This window comes from Plectropomus leopardus, chromosome 3, assembly GCF_008729295.1.
Source record: "Plectropomus leopardus isolate mb chromosome 3, YSFRI_Pleo_2.0, whole genome shotgun sequence".
NCBI lineage: Eukaryota > Metazoa > Chordata > Actinopteri > Perciformes > Serranidae > Plectropomus > Plectropomus leopardus.
This window is the reverse complement of record NC_056465.1, coordinates 22,054,932-22,071,739: the sequence shown is the minus strand read 5'-3', so window position 1 is coordinate 22,071,739 and position 16,808 is coordinate 22,054,932. Positions and strand designations below refer to the sequence as shown.

The 16,808-nt window shown below is 43.1% G+C and overlaps 1 protein-coding gene and 1 non-coding gene across 2 annotated transcripts; both read right to left on the bottom strand.

Moving 5' to 3' along the window:
- Positions 1-790: 790 nt before the first annotated feature.
- On the bottom strand, positions 791-16,367 carry enc3 (ectodermal-neural cortex 3). The gene is made up of 4 exons (XM_042483763.1): positions 16,118-16,367; positions 13,330-14,364; positions 11,992-12,767; positions 791-2,242 (listed from the first exon to the last, which is right to left on the bottom strand). Exons 2-3 carry the CDS (start codon positions 14,350-14,352, stop codon positions 12,021-12,023), a joined length of 1,770 nt encoding a protein of 589 aa, XP_042339697.1. The 5' UTR covers positions 14,353-14,364; positions 16,118-16,367; the 3' UTR covers positions 791-2,242; positions 11,992-12,020.
- A 298-nt stretch (positions 16,368-16,665) lies between these two features.
- LOC121941441 lies at positions 16,666-16,779 on the bottom strand. The gene has a single exon (XR_006105752.1). It is a non-coding gene; the product is annotated as a U5 spliceosomal RNA (small nuclear RNA).
- Positions 16,780-16,808: the final 29 nt, after the last annotated feature.

The window sequence follows — 16,808 nt, the reverse complement described above, 5'->3', positions numbered from 1 at the left end:
AAAACATTCACAGTCAGTTTCCATACCATGAGCAGCACATATCCAGAAATAAACTCTTAAAAGTTGAGGACATTATGCCAAAAACACAATTATATCTGTAGTGAATCTGAGGTTGGCTTTCCCTTTAAAATGCAATACTGCCTAGAAACAGTAACCAACAATATCTGCTTAGTATACCTTTAACTGATCCACAGGAGGAAATTTACAAACTTTCCAGCAGTACATAAAGTAGTTAAACTGAACTTCACCTTTAACAGCTTCAACATTTAAGTGACAAACACATTCATGCATCACTAATTATAAAATTTAACACATTATTCTGCTCAAAGAGTACTTATACTTCTTGTATTTTTGCATAATTTGATGGCAACACTTTTTGTACTTTTACTTAATTAGAGTCTATGCCCTTTACCTGTAACAGAATATTGCATTTCAGAACAAGATCTGAGCATTTCTTCCACCTCTGCATGTGAGTGCCAGAGCAGCAGAGGCCTGCACTTCACATTCCACGTAACCAGAATGTGTGATATCGCTACGACAAGGGGGGAATTATGAGAGAGACAGAGCATACACTGTTCATCTCACTGGATCTGAAGTGTGCACACACAGACAGGAGGAAGGAGACGGGTGTTCCTGGTAAATACCAAACCCACTCCTAACCTGCGTTTGGAAACTATGCCGGGAACGTTAAGAGTACCTGTGTGATTATATGGCTGCCCACGCTGTTTTATGACACATCTGCTGAATTCCACTCATTCCCTGGAAAACAAAGGGGACAAACAACGGACAATATATTTTAACAATATATTTATTGACGAGTTATTAGCTGTAGAACATGAAGTAACAGATGGTGTGTCAGTAATAGCTTAATATATCAGTGTATTTGTTAAATACTTTGATATATTGGAAAACTTGCACACAGAGCAAATGAAAATCATTCAAAGATAAACAAATTGCTACAAAAATGCTTTGATTATTCACACTGGGTTAAGACAAAGATACAAAATTAAGACCGGTAAGAGATTTCTTTGTACAAAATGTGCAAATCAAAGGCTTCTACAAGGTCATTACAAAGCAAATATACAAACTATACAGATGCAAGACTTCCATTAAAGATCCTGAAATATGAAATGAAAAAATAATATAGCTACAAAGTATTTCTCAACTACTTTGGACACACTTAGCTTTTGTTATTTAAATCCAGAATGACACGAAGGTTAGTTATTCAGGTTTTGGCAACATTTACGTTTTGAATATGACCACTGCCATTAAGCGTAATCATACATTTACACTTGGCAAAACAATGTAAGAATGTCTAAAATAAGAGTTCTGTTAAACTGCTTTTCACAAAATAGTACATTCACAAAAAAAAAATAAACAGAGGTTACCCTTCCTTGAACAAATTCAGGCAAAACTACACATAACCCTGAGACACACACAAAAAAAGACAAAGCTTGAAATAACTTCTTGAAACAGAAAAGTATCTTCTTCAGCCGTAACGGGCCACATTCTCTCTTGCGAGTGTGTATTTTAAGTCGAGGAGGAAGATACAGATTTAGCTTACCAAAATTGAGGGAAGCCCAAGTCCAAAGCCTAAAAATACAGACAGGAAGATTGTTTCTGTGCACAAAATCATACACTTCCCCAAATGTCTTCTCTCCTTCCCCGTGCGCCTGGCATAGCAAAGGTCTAATTCAGTCTATCAGCAGTCCAAATAAATTACACCTGAGTAAACGCCTAGTGTCAGGAGGGGAGAGAAACCACAACAAAAGGACCGGCTGACTTTCTTTTTTAGTTCACTGTAGAAAAACATGTCAGTGAAAGACACTAATGAGTCCTTACAAAGTGAGTTAAACTGGTAATCTACTGGCGAGATGATGGAGTGAGTCAGCGGAGCAGTGCAGGGCCGATACAGTCACATAAGTCGATTCGCCCCAGGAGAGAGATAAGTTTGGAGAGCACACATCCATTGGCGATCAGTCTGCTTCCTGTCTGTGCTTTGCATGTTATATATGCAGTATACATGGCAACGAGTCCAGCTCAGGCGAAGTGGCTACATGGGAAAGTTACACAAGAAGTTCGAGTAAACAGATCAGCTCGCAGACTTCCAGTCTCTGGGCTGTCTCCAGGACCTTCAGATGAAGATAATGTGCATCAGGCTGGATGGAGCCACAGCAGGAATACACAAACGTGCAGCCAGTGAAGGGAGACACATGCCCTCATACCAGACACCCCGGCTGATCTGAAGAAAGAGACAAGAGGGAGATTAATGTTTAGGTCCTGTGAACTATGCTGTATGGCCACATGACCACCAGGGCCGCCTGGACATTCTCAGGGAGCCGAGAGGAATGCAGAGACTTTGGTCCTCCGGGCTGCACATCAGCTTATCACCATGCCATTTTATCAGGCTTACCCACATAGCGTTAATAATGCCTCAGGATGGGGCGCTATTTAACTAAAGTCCTCCTGGCATGTGGGATTAAGCTGCTCAAGCCATTTATGTCGCTAGGTAATAAATATGTGGCAGTGGAGAGGACCCCACGCTGCAAAAATAAGCTTCTCTGGAGTGAACACATATACCAAAACCATCTGTTCATCTGCTTTATCCGGAGATAATTCGTACTGTAAGAGGCTTTCTTGAGGTTCAATTTTCAAATTCCTGAATGTGTGAAGCACAATATTTACTCCAAACATTGTGCATTCTCTGCAGTCTCTCATCTCTGCCTTTTTTCTGCAACCTGAGATACTTCAGTATTTAATTTCCCTCCCCTGCTGTTATGAAGGAATGTTCCACTGGATATTAAAGGGTGGGGGTGGGTTGGAGAGAAACTTTAACCTCCAATTTGCATATTTTTTTATGATAACGCACATCTGTTGAAACGGATGTGTGATGTATGTGCTCACTATTTCAAGAGAAAGACAGTTGACAGTTACAGGCAGGCTCTGCTGGGGGCTTGTTTGGATAACTTAATGACTTCTCATTTCCATGCCTGACAAAGCTGGCTGATACTAGTGAAGCCCCAACTGATCCATACGCATCTGTTACTGTTGTGAATACATCGCCTGAAGCAGAACAGTGGGACACAGCCACAGCCCTGCTCTGCTGGAGCCACAACAGAGAGACAGAAATAGGTTACAAACAAGTTTCAGAGCAAGAAGCAGCTGGAAAACTATCTGTTTACACATTTAAACTCTGGAAAAATTACCGTCAGGTTGATGCAATGCAATCTACAGTATTTGTTATAAACCTGAATGCTAAAACTGAAGTACAAGACGAGAAAAATGAAAATAGAAAAACCATTGCTCATTTCCTGATCAAGGCACAAACCAACCGTAGGGCTGGTTACTACTCCCCTCAATGCTTTATTTTCAGAAAAAATAGAATAAAGAAATAGTATGCCACTTTTGCTTTCTTTCCATGAAAAAAATAGTATTCTCATATTTTTTTATTAAATATAAAGCTATATCCAGCAGGTGGTTAGCTTAGCTTAGCCTGCCTCTGACGAAAACCTCTAAATATCGTCTCCTTTGCTTTTTCATTAAAACAACTTAGTTGTAAAAATGACAAGATGTTGTTTTTTGGGGGGTTATGTACAGTAAAAATCTACTTCTTGGCCCTTCTCAGTGGTTTCTGGGTTACAAGAAAACTATAAAAGAGGGCATTCAAATTTTACGTTGTATCAGACTTTGGTGCCACTTCTATTGAAGGTTTCCTTGTTGTCTTATCAGCACTGTGAGGTTGCTCGGCAACCAGTAAAATATTTCTTTAATCTACGATAAGTAAGTAGTGGACCTAATGCCGAATTTCCGCTGCATGTTATGGCTCAGCTCGACTTAGCTGACCTCTGGTACAAGGTACTCTGTATTTCATTTTCCTCTGCAGATAGTACCCCCTAAAAGAGGCCAAGATTCTTAGCTGGTCGCCATGGTGACACCCACACACTGACATAATCTCCAACAGAGCTCTCACTGTATCCTTTCATCTGCCACCAAACGGAAAACATCTTCACTTCGTCAATTGTACGGTGTAGTTTAGCAAGCTGTAATTTGTTAAAATCTGAGTTGAGTGAATTTTAAAAAGTTGCGATCACTAGTAAGAGTAGCTCGGCAATTCAAAAATAATGTGTTTCTGCATGATGTCCCATGTTGCACCACTGACAACTCTTTCTGACCAATAAGTGCTTTAACTCCACCATCTACTGTCGGCACAGCTCTCTTTGAACCTTAACCGTACCAAAAAAAGTATCAGGTACTTGTGCTATCTGCAACTATTGTAAATGGAAAACAAGATAAGAACGAGTTGAGCGGAGTCGTGCCGTACCATGTAGTGGAAATGTGGCATAAGTAATCACAGAATAAGTAAACAAGATTACAAGTGTAACCAGACATTTGGTGCCAGGTTTCAGCGCTTGACATCTTATTATACTCAGTGCTATGGAGACATTTCCGTTGATGCCAAAATAGTATACTAGCTCAATTCCCATCCCTGAAACCGACTAGTAACAGCACACAAGATAAACTCAGCTCACCCCTCCCGATCAAAGCAGCAGCAGCAGCAGCATTTATTGTATCACATGCATCTGCAGGCCTAATGGAAGTTTCCATTGCTGCTCTCTCTCTGTGTACATGTACGCGGGTCACTGCCTGCACTTCTGGAGTTCTGCTGCTGCTGCCGGTCTAATCTCTCTCAAGTGTGGATGATGAAGAGCATGTCTCCGAATCTTCAATACTCTGCCGCTCTGTTCCAACTACCACAATATCACTGTTTCATAAGAGTTGCAGCTTTAAATTTAGCCCTCTATTTCTATCTACTGTAAAGAGATCGGGCTTTTACATAATGCATGATGTTAAGACACAAGCATGATCTCTCAACCAAGGTCAAGTAAAAATCATGCAGTTAAAACCAGATTTTGCTCAGATTTCTTGCACACTAATGAACTTGAATAAAACAATCAATAACAGCCCAGAGGGGGAACAAAAACATTTGACTACATTCCAGGCGGATACACAACAAATGTTATGTGTCCGTCATCATCAGTACATCCGTCAAAAACCCCGTCGACCTCACATCATCAAACTTCAGCTCCCTGAGCCACAACAAGGGTCCCGCTGTCACTAGAAATGAGCTCCAGACGGCCTCACAGTCCCGTCATTATTACCTGTCATGTCAAGGTCAATTATACTCACCACTGAGCTGCAGGAGCCACACTGTTCACTTTCCATCCAAATAAACCCACATTTGTCTATAGGGACAAACTCATCCTGATGTGCATTCAAACTTTGTTTTTAAACTTTCACTGCACCAAAATAACAAAATCGATCTTCAGGAATCCAACTTCCTTCTGCCAACAGGGAGTAAGGTGTCTGGAGTGCCAACAGGTGGCAGGGTTAATTACTGTAACCCAGAAAGTACCCAGATGCCCCGAGTGTGTCTTTGGTCTGGTCCGCTCCAGCAACCGCAGTGTGATGCTTGGAGTGATGGAGGGAGTCCGCGTGTCCTTCAGCGGACCAAACAGATGGGCTGGGACTATATGAAGTGATTGGATCTGGCACTCTGAGGTTTAACCTGCCTCAGTCTGTCTGCTCTCATCACTTATCTTCCTCCTCCGCATGGGAGTAACGCCAGATTGAGTTTGACAAAAGAAAATGATGACCAATGACCAAGCCTTTCTGTGATTCAATAATGACCCACTGTCTGGTTCAAAGAGCAAACACCAGGACTAAAGCCCCGTTTAAACTGCCTGTTCAAGGCGGGAATGCTGTTTTTCCACCTTGCCGTTGTATACAAGGTACAATTGGGAGGACGGGATCATGAACAAGACAGGTGGGACATTTTGATGATGTGTGATGCAGGGTTTTCCACACATTCACTGCTTTGTGGCAGCCCGCCACAATTAAAACATCTGCCGCCATTTTAGATTTTTATAGCATGACCGATAATTAGGAGTGCTATTGGCATAGTGTTCAGTTATTCATTGCACCACACTCTAAAGTCAAAGAGTGTACTCTGGGCACAGACGGAGCAGCAGAATGCCAGGCACAGTGAAAGTCAACTTAAATCATTCATTGAGCTGGATCTTAAAGTTTGCTTTTGCTCCCTCCGTCAGAAGATTTAAAACGCCGCTAGAAGCAGTTAGCAGCTGAATTAAAGAAGAAAAACAGCAGCAGAGAATGTCTGTAAATTGGGTAGACAATGTTTTGTCACTCTTTTGCTGCCTGGGATGCTGGCATGCTATCAAAAATCACAAGTTGGTTCTGTGTAAAAATGCGTAGCGGCCCTATAGCGCGATCTCTCTGACTAAAGAGGCCTAGGTTACATTTTTCAAAGGAACGCACCTGCATCAACACTTCATTTCCTTCTTTATTTAATCTTTACACACCTTGGACCCCATCTGCATCTTCTTGTGGCCAAATTACCCATGATGCACCACACTAAAGCTGACTCCTCTTTCTTTATCTGTCCCTTGTGTCCAACAAGGCCTGTGCCATGTTTACTAATGACCACAAAGAATTGCACTGTATTGACTAACGTATGAATCAGTCACTTCATTTACATGAGTTTGCATTGTTTTCAGGGACAGATAAAGGACTCGAGTGAGCTCAGGGACACAAGTATCTCGGCGCAGCTGCAAAGAGAGTCTTGATGAATCCTTGCAGAAAGTCCTGTTTAAGACTTAGAACAAAGAGCGTCTCTGTGACTGAATACGCGCCACTTCGGCAATACTTCAGAGGCGCAAATATTACGTAATTCAGATTAATTACCAGGCAGACACACTCTGTCCCATCCCAGCTGGCTTACTGAGGAGGCCCCTGTAACTGTATGACAGCTCGCCTCTTTTTAAGGGCGTAATCAAATTAGTCTGGGTGATTATTCAGCCATTTTGAGCATCTTTTTCCCTTTTCCTTTTTGTTACTCGCGGCATGGAGAAAAGACCAATAAAAACACCATTAGGTTTATGCAAATTTAAGCAGCCGTGCTGAGGGCTGTAATGTGGCAGATTGATTACTCGAGGGACTGAAGACGAAGTGTGTGTGCACGTGCTAACTCTGACTGTGTATTTGTGTGTCTGAGGGAAGAGGGGGGAGTTTGGGGGGGATAGTTGTTGTACACAGATGCCACAATAAAAGCCTCATTCAGCTTGTGTTCCTGGTGGCCCTCACAGCGAGGCATTAATAAAACATTAGTATTGAGTGACTGGGGCCTCTGCACTCCTCCTCCCTGATCCCACTGTGACCTTTCCATTTTACAGCAGCTGTTTGGGGAAGCAGAGAGCCCACTGAGGACTCCCTCTGTGGCCCCTGACCTCTCCAGGTGTACCCTATCACACAGAGCCGTGCCCACCTCATAAGGGCTTCAGTTGAAGCCGTTAAAAAAAGACAATGCTGCTTATGTCTGTGATTTTTTAGAGCGGAGAGGGGTGATGAGGAGGGAGGGAGGGCTAAGGATAAAGGAGGAAGGTGAGGGATAAGAAAACAAAGGCTCCATCATGAATAAAAGTCATCTCTGGGGCTGTTATATTTCATCGATTTAAAAGGAGAGGGAGAGATTGTCCTGAACTTTGTGCAGCGATCTCCAGTTACATCCTGTCTGCCTGCAGTCTGGTACCAACAAATGACCAGATTACAGCATTATGGTACTCTGCCTACAATGTACAAAACACCCTGAATATGCGATTTAAAGCCCCAATTTCTCAAAGCGGGGTTGTTACTCCACAGCCAGTGTATTATGTGCAGTAGATGTCAGTCTGCATGCTCTCAGTTTGAAGACGCAGGCTCGAGTTTGACATGAATATCTACCGCTGTGGATGGAGGCTACAACAAAACATATTTTATCCACCTAATAAAGTACCACCTTAACAGAATCTATTTTACACTTGATTAAGGATATTTTAAATGCTTTTTCGTGCTGTCAGACAACCTTTTAAAATGAGGAAGACGTTTATAGCTTCAGTTCCCTATCTATGTTCTTGTCAAAGCCGCCAGACTCAATTGAGAAAAACCATAAGTCTAGAACACAACAGCTGCTGGTCTATCAGTTAGTTTGTGTTATTGTGCTACTGGTTAGTCTGAACTAACTCTTTAAAACACCAAAGTCACACGATAACATGAACAGACTAACTGATCAAGGCAGCGGCAGACCAGCAGCTCCTGTGTTTATCGATGTTAAATCACCGTTTCTCTTCATGCAGTTCATTTAAAGAGAGCGATATAACGGCTTCATTTTTCCATTGAAAATTGCTGTCTGACATGAAGATAACGTAGTGAAAAAATACCCAATAAAGCACATATCTAAACTGGTACTGGCTTTTTTAGGTGGGACTTTTTGTTGCTGGCCCCATATCCAAAGCAGTAGATTGCTTAGCTTCCATGTGGGACCCCAGTCTGACTCTAAAAAACTGGGGGTTTACTGACTGACAGCTACTGTTTGTAAAACACAGTCTATGGATAAGATCCTCATACAACCCTACTTCAAACTAAACTACCCCTTTAAGATTCTACAAGCAGTAGTCAAAATATTACAATAAAACTGTATTTAGTTCTTTGTGTTTTTTGCCTAAAAAGTTATTTACTTATCCCGTCTGGACCATAACAAACACAAACCATAATGCTTTGACGTTAACAAATACTTTTCCATCAACAGTGGGTTCTGGCTTGGCTCTGGAGTCTGTGGTCAGACACATCTGGTTGAAATGCACAAGGCCACAAACTACAGTAGATGGTGATGAAAATGCTGGTAATCCCATTCACGCCACGCAAACTTCCAGGACAACTGAACGGCCCGAAACACGAGGCAACATTTACAAATCTGTACTAATGGGAATTCAGGCCACACCTTCATTCCTCCCGAATTAGAGTAAGGATGGCTGGGTTTTTAAAGGACAGGCAATGCCAACAATGTGACTCAGTGTGTGTGTGTGTGTGTGTGTGTGTGTGTGTGTGTGTGTGTGTGAGAGAGAGACAGAGTAGTATGAGTGGAAAACGAGTGGTTTCACAACTGCGTAAAAGCTCACAATACTACTAGTGAATACTTGAACAGCTGACTGGTGGTTTTCGGCCCCAACGTAAACATGAAAGGAACACACACAGACACTCACTTGCGCACACACACTCGCACACACACAATTATTTTTCTCTCTGACCCCAGCTGAAAGTTGACAACCTCGGGAGTGAAGTATTTTTAGGCAGGCGTTAGTCTCGGCTGCCAAATGGTGCTGAATATAGCTGTCTCCTGGTCTTACTCGCTCTCCACTACATCCCCCTCTCTCTCTATATGTGCGTATTTGTGCTCCCGAAATTCTTGCCACTTCAGTTCTCCTCAAAAGCCCCCGTGTCTTGGGTGAGACAGAGTCGACCAGCGTCAGGGTAGGACGCCTGCTTAACAAGCTGGAAATCTGAGCTTTTTCCATGTCTGCTGTAATTAAACAGAGAGGCAGCCGACAGCAGCAGGATGGTAGCTACCGTCACTGCAAGAGTTCATAAGGATGCGGTGCCTTGATCTTTCATAGCCAGCCTGTCTGTCTCCATCCCAGCCAAAAAAACCCAAGCTAGCGGTCCATACCAGCAGCCCCATAATGCTAATCCCCCAGCTCCATCATATCCAGCTGTTTACTGTAGACACAAGTCACACATAAGCTCTCTGCCTCTCACTTGCTTCCACTCAGCTTTGCTTTCAAAGTTCTTGGCAGCAGAAAAGGAGCTTGTTCAGAGTCACTTTGCCATTTGCCCAACAGAGAAAGCAGTTGTTTTGCATTCACGTCAGTTCTTCAGGGCTCTTTATTTTTTTACATGACTGAGACTGATGGAATTTCTTCTTGGCAACAAGAAAGAAGTTGAGTTGATTTTTAACTGTAAAAGGGATAGTTTGGAGTTTTAGAAATGGGGTTGCTTGAGGTTCTTATCCTTAGTCAGTGTATTACATACAGTCGATTTCTGTCAGCCAGGGCTGGACCCGAATATTTGGCTATTCAAACATTTGTTAATTAGGTAGGTAATCTGTTTCAATTTGGCGATTCAGATATTCATTTTTTTGTTGTTTTATTTTTTTTTTTTTGAAGAGGAAAAATGTCATTTTAATGTTTGTGGGAGAAAAAAAACATGAATACATCTTCAGTATTAGATTTGTTTGAGTATGCATGCTCTGTATCACAGGGCTTAATTAGGTTATTATGGAGTAGTCTGTCGGTCTATAATCGTTACAAGCTTTGTAATGTCGCTGTAGGAACATGCCCAAAGATAGAAGTTGGACGTAATTGTGTATAATACTGTTTTACTGAGACACAAGCAAGACAGAATAGCGAATAAACTATATATTACAACAGCTTTCGCTTCCATTGACACACAGTGTGGTCATATTGGATTTTGAATTGGGGATTAGAGAGGTGGGAACTCAGAAATTACGAATACCCAGTACAAATGTATCGCACCATTTGTTACCTTCAGACAGAGCCAGGCTAGCAGTTTCCCTCCTTTTCCAGTGTGTGCGCTAAACTACACTAGCTGGCCTTATGTTAAAAAGACAAATATGAGGGTAATTTCAACCTTCTCAAAATGTAAATGCTGCTTGAGTGAACTATTGCTTTAACTGTGGGCATCCGTTTTCCTTAATGGCAGACTGGAGTTTTATGTCAAATGGCCTGCACTGAATCACTGAACCTATAGCACAATATATAACATAAGGACAGACATGTGCTTTGCGAAAGTTCTTTAGCGAATGCAGTCAGCATAATAAAACTTCCTATAAACATAAAACCACAAAACCAACAATAAAAAGATGCAGAGGAGTCTGGGCTTTTTTAAAAAGCAAACCCAATGACTACTGCAGCAACGAATGGTTTTCCATTGATTGCATCAGTGCTATAATAGGATCACAGGACAAGCCTCACGTCATGAAACCTAAAACTAGCCATGCACATGTGAAAACAACCAGCAAAACCTTCAAAACAACATGTGCACATCTTCTTGTTTTGTCTACCAGGCCCTCCACCCTTCCATCCTCAGCCTGTGTGGAAACCTGAACACCCCTCAGGAAAAATGTATCATCTCTTATCTCGCATGAAGTCGAAAAAACTGCCACCTGTCCTTCTTTCAGGCAGATAAGGCCGAGCAATTCTTCACTGATATGGTATGTTACATCTGAGTCGATCATATTTTCATACCCTTGAGATGTATCCCCCCCACCACCTCCTCTCTTGAATTCCTGATAAGATTACTGATGAGAGTTGCCGTCTGTCTGCACATATGGTACTTTCCTTTTTGTCCTTTAAAGAACTTTGAGAAAGGTGCTGTATGGATTAAGTATTACTTTTACTGGGGAAAAAACTGACTTATATCGGTAAGTGTACAGTGAACTTTTTAGGGAATTATTATTTTTTTCAATCATGTAAAAGTAAATGGTGTATCGCACCTAAACAAGCTACTAAAAGGTATGTTTTGGCTATTATCTCCCCCCGAAGGCTCCTTGTGCTCCTCTGGCCCCAAGATCTCCATATGTTTCACACTGTGCAACACATCACCTCTTATAACCCGCAACTGTTTTAAGGTTCTGACTCATGCTCGGCAGTCAGTTAGCACCCGGCCCACTACAAGCACAGACCTGATCTCTGCCTTCCCACCTCGCTCCTGTCAGTGACAGAGGTCTTGTGTTGTAGCCCTCGCTCTGTAATTACCAGCACCGCTGACATTCCTCCTGCGCTCTAAACCAGGACTGCACCATGTTTATCCAACACCGGCCGTCACAGGAGCTAGATAATGTGTAACTGTAACCACTGGCAACCCTGAACACAGTGAGGGGCTTTAAAACTGGCCTCGCCCGGTTCAAACTGACATTCACCTCTGTTAAGTAACTGTGTTTTGTGAGTTATCTGAGGATATTTTTGTTTCCATAAGGCGAGTTCTTATATATTATTTGGCAATACCAGGGACACTATGAATAGCACATATAATTGACATTTTGTTTGTTTGTGTCAGTTTAAGGAAACTACAATTACTCACCGTAGAAACCTCAGTCAGTGCGTCTCTCTCTACGCTGAGAGGTACTTCCATGTGCTGACGAAGGCAGTGGGAATGAGTGAGTAGGGCACACTGGTCACGCTGTCCCAAGAGTCCGATGATGGATCGTAACAGTCTAGTGTCTTACACCTTTGAGCCCCAAAGTAGCCTCCAACCACATATAGTCTATTTCCTGACGCCACTGCATGGCAGCTGATGCGTTTTGCAGTCACATCTCCAAACTTTGACCACTGGTACGTCTCGCTGTTGAACCGGTAAGCAGAGCTGGCTGAGAACTCGGTGTCACCTCCGATCACCACGACGTGGTTACCAACCACAGCCGCTGCGGTGTAACGCCACAGCTGTGGACAAGCAGCTGGCACAGACCATCGATTCTGGCAAGGGTCAAAGCACTGCACTTTGGGGTATTTGTCTCTGTTTACACTGGTGCCCCCGAAGGCGAAAAGTTTGTTTTTGGCACCGACAACAGCAGCATTGCTCACCCCCTCCCTGAGCGGAGCCACCAGGGTCCATTTATTAGTCTGAGGGTCGTACTGTTCCACCTGTTTGAGGGACACAGATGGAGATGCAGGGAAGGATCCTGCAAGCGAAGTGTGTCCTCCCACAACATAAAGCATGTGGTCGAGCTCTGCAGACCCGTGTCCGAATCTGGCAACCAGCATAGGTGACGCTTTGGACCATTCGTCGTGTAATGTGTCGTAGACCCAGACATCTTTGGAGGCTCCGTTTTCAGAGCCACGTCCTCCGGTAACATAAACCTGTGACACATAAAGAGAAGTCATATTGTGTATACCTCTACAGAACATTACATTAAGATGCACATACAGAGTGCCCCAGGGATGACATTTTCTGCAGGCCACCTCTGAAACATAAGTCGCCCTGGTTCTTTCATCAAAAAGCCTATGGGATTTTTCCATTGGATTCTGGTTCAATGCAGAAAATTAGCTCAGTGGTAAACAAACGTTTATGATACTTACATGTTTTGTTCAACAAGATAATCTTCACAAATGAACACTACTTTCAGCACATTTAAAGCCTAACTTCAGTCACCAGAAGTAAAAAGCTACTGCTAGGCTAATACAAACTACATCATGGTTGTGTCGCCACCGCTACGAGACCGTAATGTGTTCAGCATGATGACATTCTTTGGTTTCATTTAGTTACTTGTCAGCAAGCATCTTTTTTTAAAAAAATGTAAACTCTTCAAAGTTCAGAAGTTGACTTTGAGACAAGGGAACAGCAGGAGCTAAGATACTAATTTTTCCAGGTTTTAGGACTCATTACTGGGGTTCTCTTTTCATGTAAAAACCATATACACACCTTGCAACCAATAGCGCAGGCGCTGCACTCCTTCCTGGGGCTGGGGATGTCTGTTTTGGGGGTGATCTCCTTCGTCTTGTTGTCGATCATGTAGACTTTATCACACATGAACGTCTGTCCTCCGAGCAGCAGCAGGGCCTGGCTAACCTTCCTTGGTCGGGCGCAGAACCCTGTCACAATACCATCATTCTGCAGGATCCTCATTTTGCACCGTACGGCATCTTCAACAATCTCCCGGCCCACTTTATGACACATCACCAGCTCCTCTGATGCAACATTCTTCAGCAGGTACGTTTCAGGGAGCAGCGCCAAGCGGACGCATCGCAGCAGCTCAGGCAGCTCGCTGTGTCTGTGCTCCATGTCGGCTTTGACCCAGTCGATAACTGCCTCGTACACTAGGCTCTCGTCCTCCACCTCCAGCTCCTCACTGAGGATCAGCTCCTGGACTTTATCTCTGGGTAGGCTGAGGAAGTCCTCAGTCCTAAAGAGCGTTGCAAAGTTTGCCAGACACATCCTCCATGACAGCTCGAACAGTCTCTGGCACTGATGGGCGTCTGACAGCAGCATCATCCCCAAACAGTTTGACTGATGGAGGTTCTTTTCTAGAAATTCTGACGCTGCGTCCCTGATGTCGTGAAACTGAAGCATGTCTCCGGCTTCCAGAAGCGACTCAGCATTTTCTTCGTTAATGATGATTCTGGCCGAGTAGGCGTAGTCGAGCAAGAGCTCAAGCACCTCTGGATGTAGAGAGTCGTGGAAGTTGACTTCAGCGTCACGGCTCTCCCTAAGCCCGCCGCTAAACATGGCCTCAAAATATCGGCTACAGGAGGCCAGGACGGCCCGGTGGCAGGGGAAGGACCTGTTTCCGGCCTTCAGGATGACGTCTGTGAAGACTTTTCGTTTGCGTAACAGGTTGAGCTGAGTTAGTAAGCTGTCCGCGTGGGACGTCTTGTGGAAGAGTTGGATATTCATGGAGCCGGAACTAGAGCGAGACTTCCTGTTTTCGTGGTTACTGACAGACATCTTGACTTGAACCTGGAGGAGGATAAAAAAAAAGAGCATAAAAAATAAGCACAGTTAGAAGGGGCCACTCCTTTATATTTGTTTAATTCAACCATTTATAACAGCGGGACATGAGGAAGTAATTTCGTCAGGTCATGCGCCCTCCTTTTAATGTGACCATAAACACTCCTCCCACTATATGATTAAACAAAACTCACTATGCCAACAGCTGATGAATGGGCTGTTAAGAAATAAAATACTCCTATCAGTACGCTGAGTAACAACGGAAATAAACTTCAGCTTGCGGAGATGAAAAGAGATCAGATAAGGGGCACTCCCACACAAAACCAGTGTCTGTACACGGAGATTTACACCATAAAACACACACATCAGTGCCTCAAGTCTCAAAAGATGTGAAAACAAATGAGCAACATTAACTGCCATTTAATTCAACCTTCCTCCTGTAATTAATGCTAAGCAAACACATAACACCTAGGTGTGTTGCCCTATATCACATCTTCCACCCCTATAAACATTTCACGGCTGTGAGTCACCACAAACTGCAGCCAGAGCCAATCAGTTCCCTCCAGCTTGTTCCTCCGCTGGTTCACATGGTGCCAGCTTTCAAGCCCACATAAGATGTGACACCTCAGTCCAGCTCCTTGAGGATGAAATTATGTAACCACAGTGCAACAGATGAAATCTATCTTTTGATCATCTGCAGTGGATTTAGACAGGCCCGCAGCCACTGCAGTTACATGGGAGGGTGCTTATGCTGAATTTAAGATTGCATGTTACAGAGAAGTAATATTGAATAATTAATAAATATACATTACTATGCAAATGGAACCAGAAATAGCATAGTTGTAATGGGGATACACATACATGTATTTCTTAGTCTCTTTGTTAAGATGCAAAGAATACAGGGAACATATACAAAGCATTAAAACAACAAAAAAGTCAGATCATGTTACAAATTGTGTACGTAACGCTCAACAAAGAAAGGGATAAAGACCAAACATGGACCGCACAACCATAACAAAAGGTAGCTCAAACAATCAATATTGAACTTTAGACATGTCTTGAGTGCAACCTGGTGTAAATACACCAGATTAGTCTTGTACATTTTATATTGTCTGCCAAAGAGTGCTTAAGGTCACACTAAAAATTTGCACCTTTAGCCTGTTTAAGTTGCTTTATTCTGAAATATCTGCGTTTTCAATGCTGTACATATATCCCTGCATGTTCTGGTTGTATTTTAGTAAAAAGACTACTGAGAAATCAATATGCATGAACATTATAACTTTGCTAATATAGCAAAGATTAACTTGGCCCAAAACTATTGCACATAATGTAATTACGCAATAACCAGTTGGTAATAATATTAGCAAGGCACAGTAGGTTAATAAAGACTGTCCACAACTTGAAAACGACCAAATAAATATCTTCCGCTTTAAAGCCTCCATTGTTTCATAGCAGATAAATTTAAGTCGGCTATTCAATCCCACTGAAAGGGGGACTGTGGACTTCCGTGGGGGGACTCAGCGTGAAATCCAATTCGTTTTGTGCAGTAAATGTGAAACTACGGTCAGCACTTCAGCATGCGCTCAACTTTCCTCCAAAGTTAGCCTGCAAACATCCAGCCTGCTACAATCAGCCCACATCAAAGGCTCCCGTGTTTCACCCTGCGACCAAACCGCTCACATTTCGGAAGTTGGAGAAATGTCAAACCGGCACGTATCTCTGTGATCGACACTTTTAGCAGGATTAGCCGTCTCGTGCTTACCTTGATAGGCGGATCCGGATTCCTTTATCTCGGCTCCAACTTGTTCCCGTCGTTGTTTTGTTTGAGGTTGTGGCACGATTTAGACAAATCCGCTTTCCGAGGTTAAAACTGTATCACATCCTAAAGTGTGAGGAAACGGTTGAGCCATTTGCGCGCGGCGCTTTAAGTTTAAACGCGTGAAAGGAACAATGTATAAAGTTTGTAGCGTCGCTGTTTTGTTCTCAGCGAGCCACGCAGCCTGCAGGAGAGCAGTGAGCAGAGCGGAGAGAAGGAGCAGAGGCAGCCGTGCTGTTCACGCTGGCTCCTCCTACTCCTCCTCACATCAGCCAATGGGCTCAAACTCTGCAGCAAAAGCTTTCTTTATTCCTTATCCAAACTTCAGGGTCAATGCACAGCTTTATGGTAGAATAGCGCTGCCAGAAAGAATGCAAAACACCTGTCTCTGTGTGTTTTACCTGCCTGCTGCGTCTCTCGCTTTACGCTCACAAGAAAAATTTGTCTCTAGTATCACAGGAAAAGCAAAGTGCATTTTTTCCCCCTTTTTTTCTAAGCCCGCGTTAGCAGGGCATCAAAAAATTAAGTAAAACTCTTAGTGTTCCTCTCCACGGAAATCTGTAGTAAAAGGCGAAAGATTTATACGATCTGAAGAGAAACAAGAGTAGCAAAGTGCATTTACAGCACTCTTCAATAT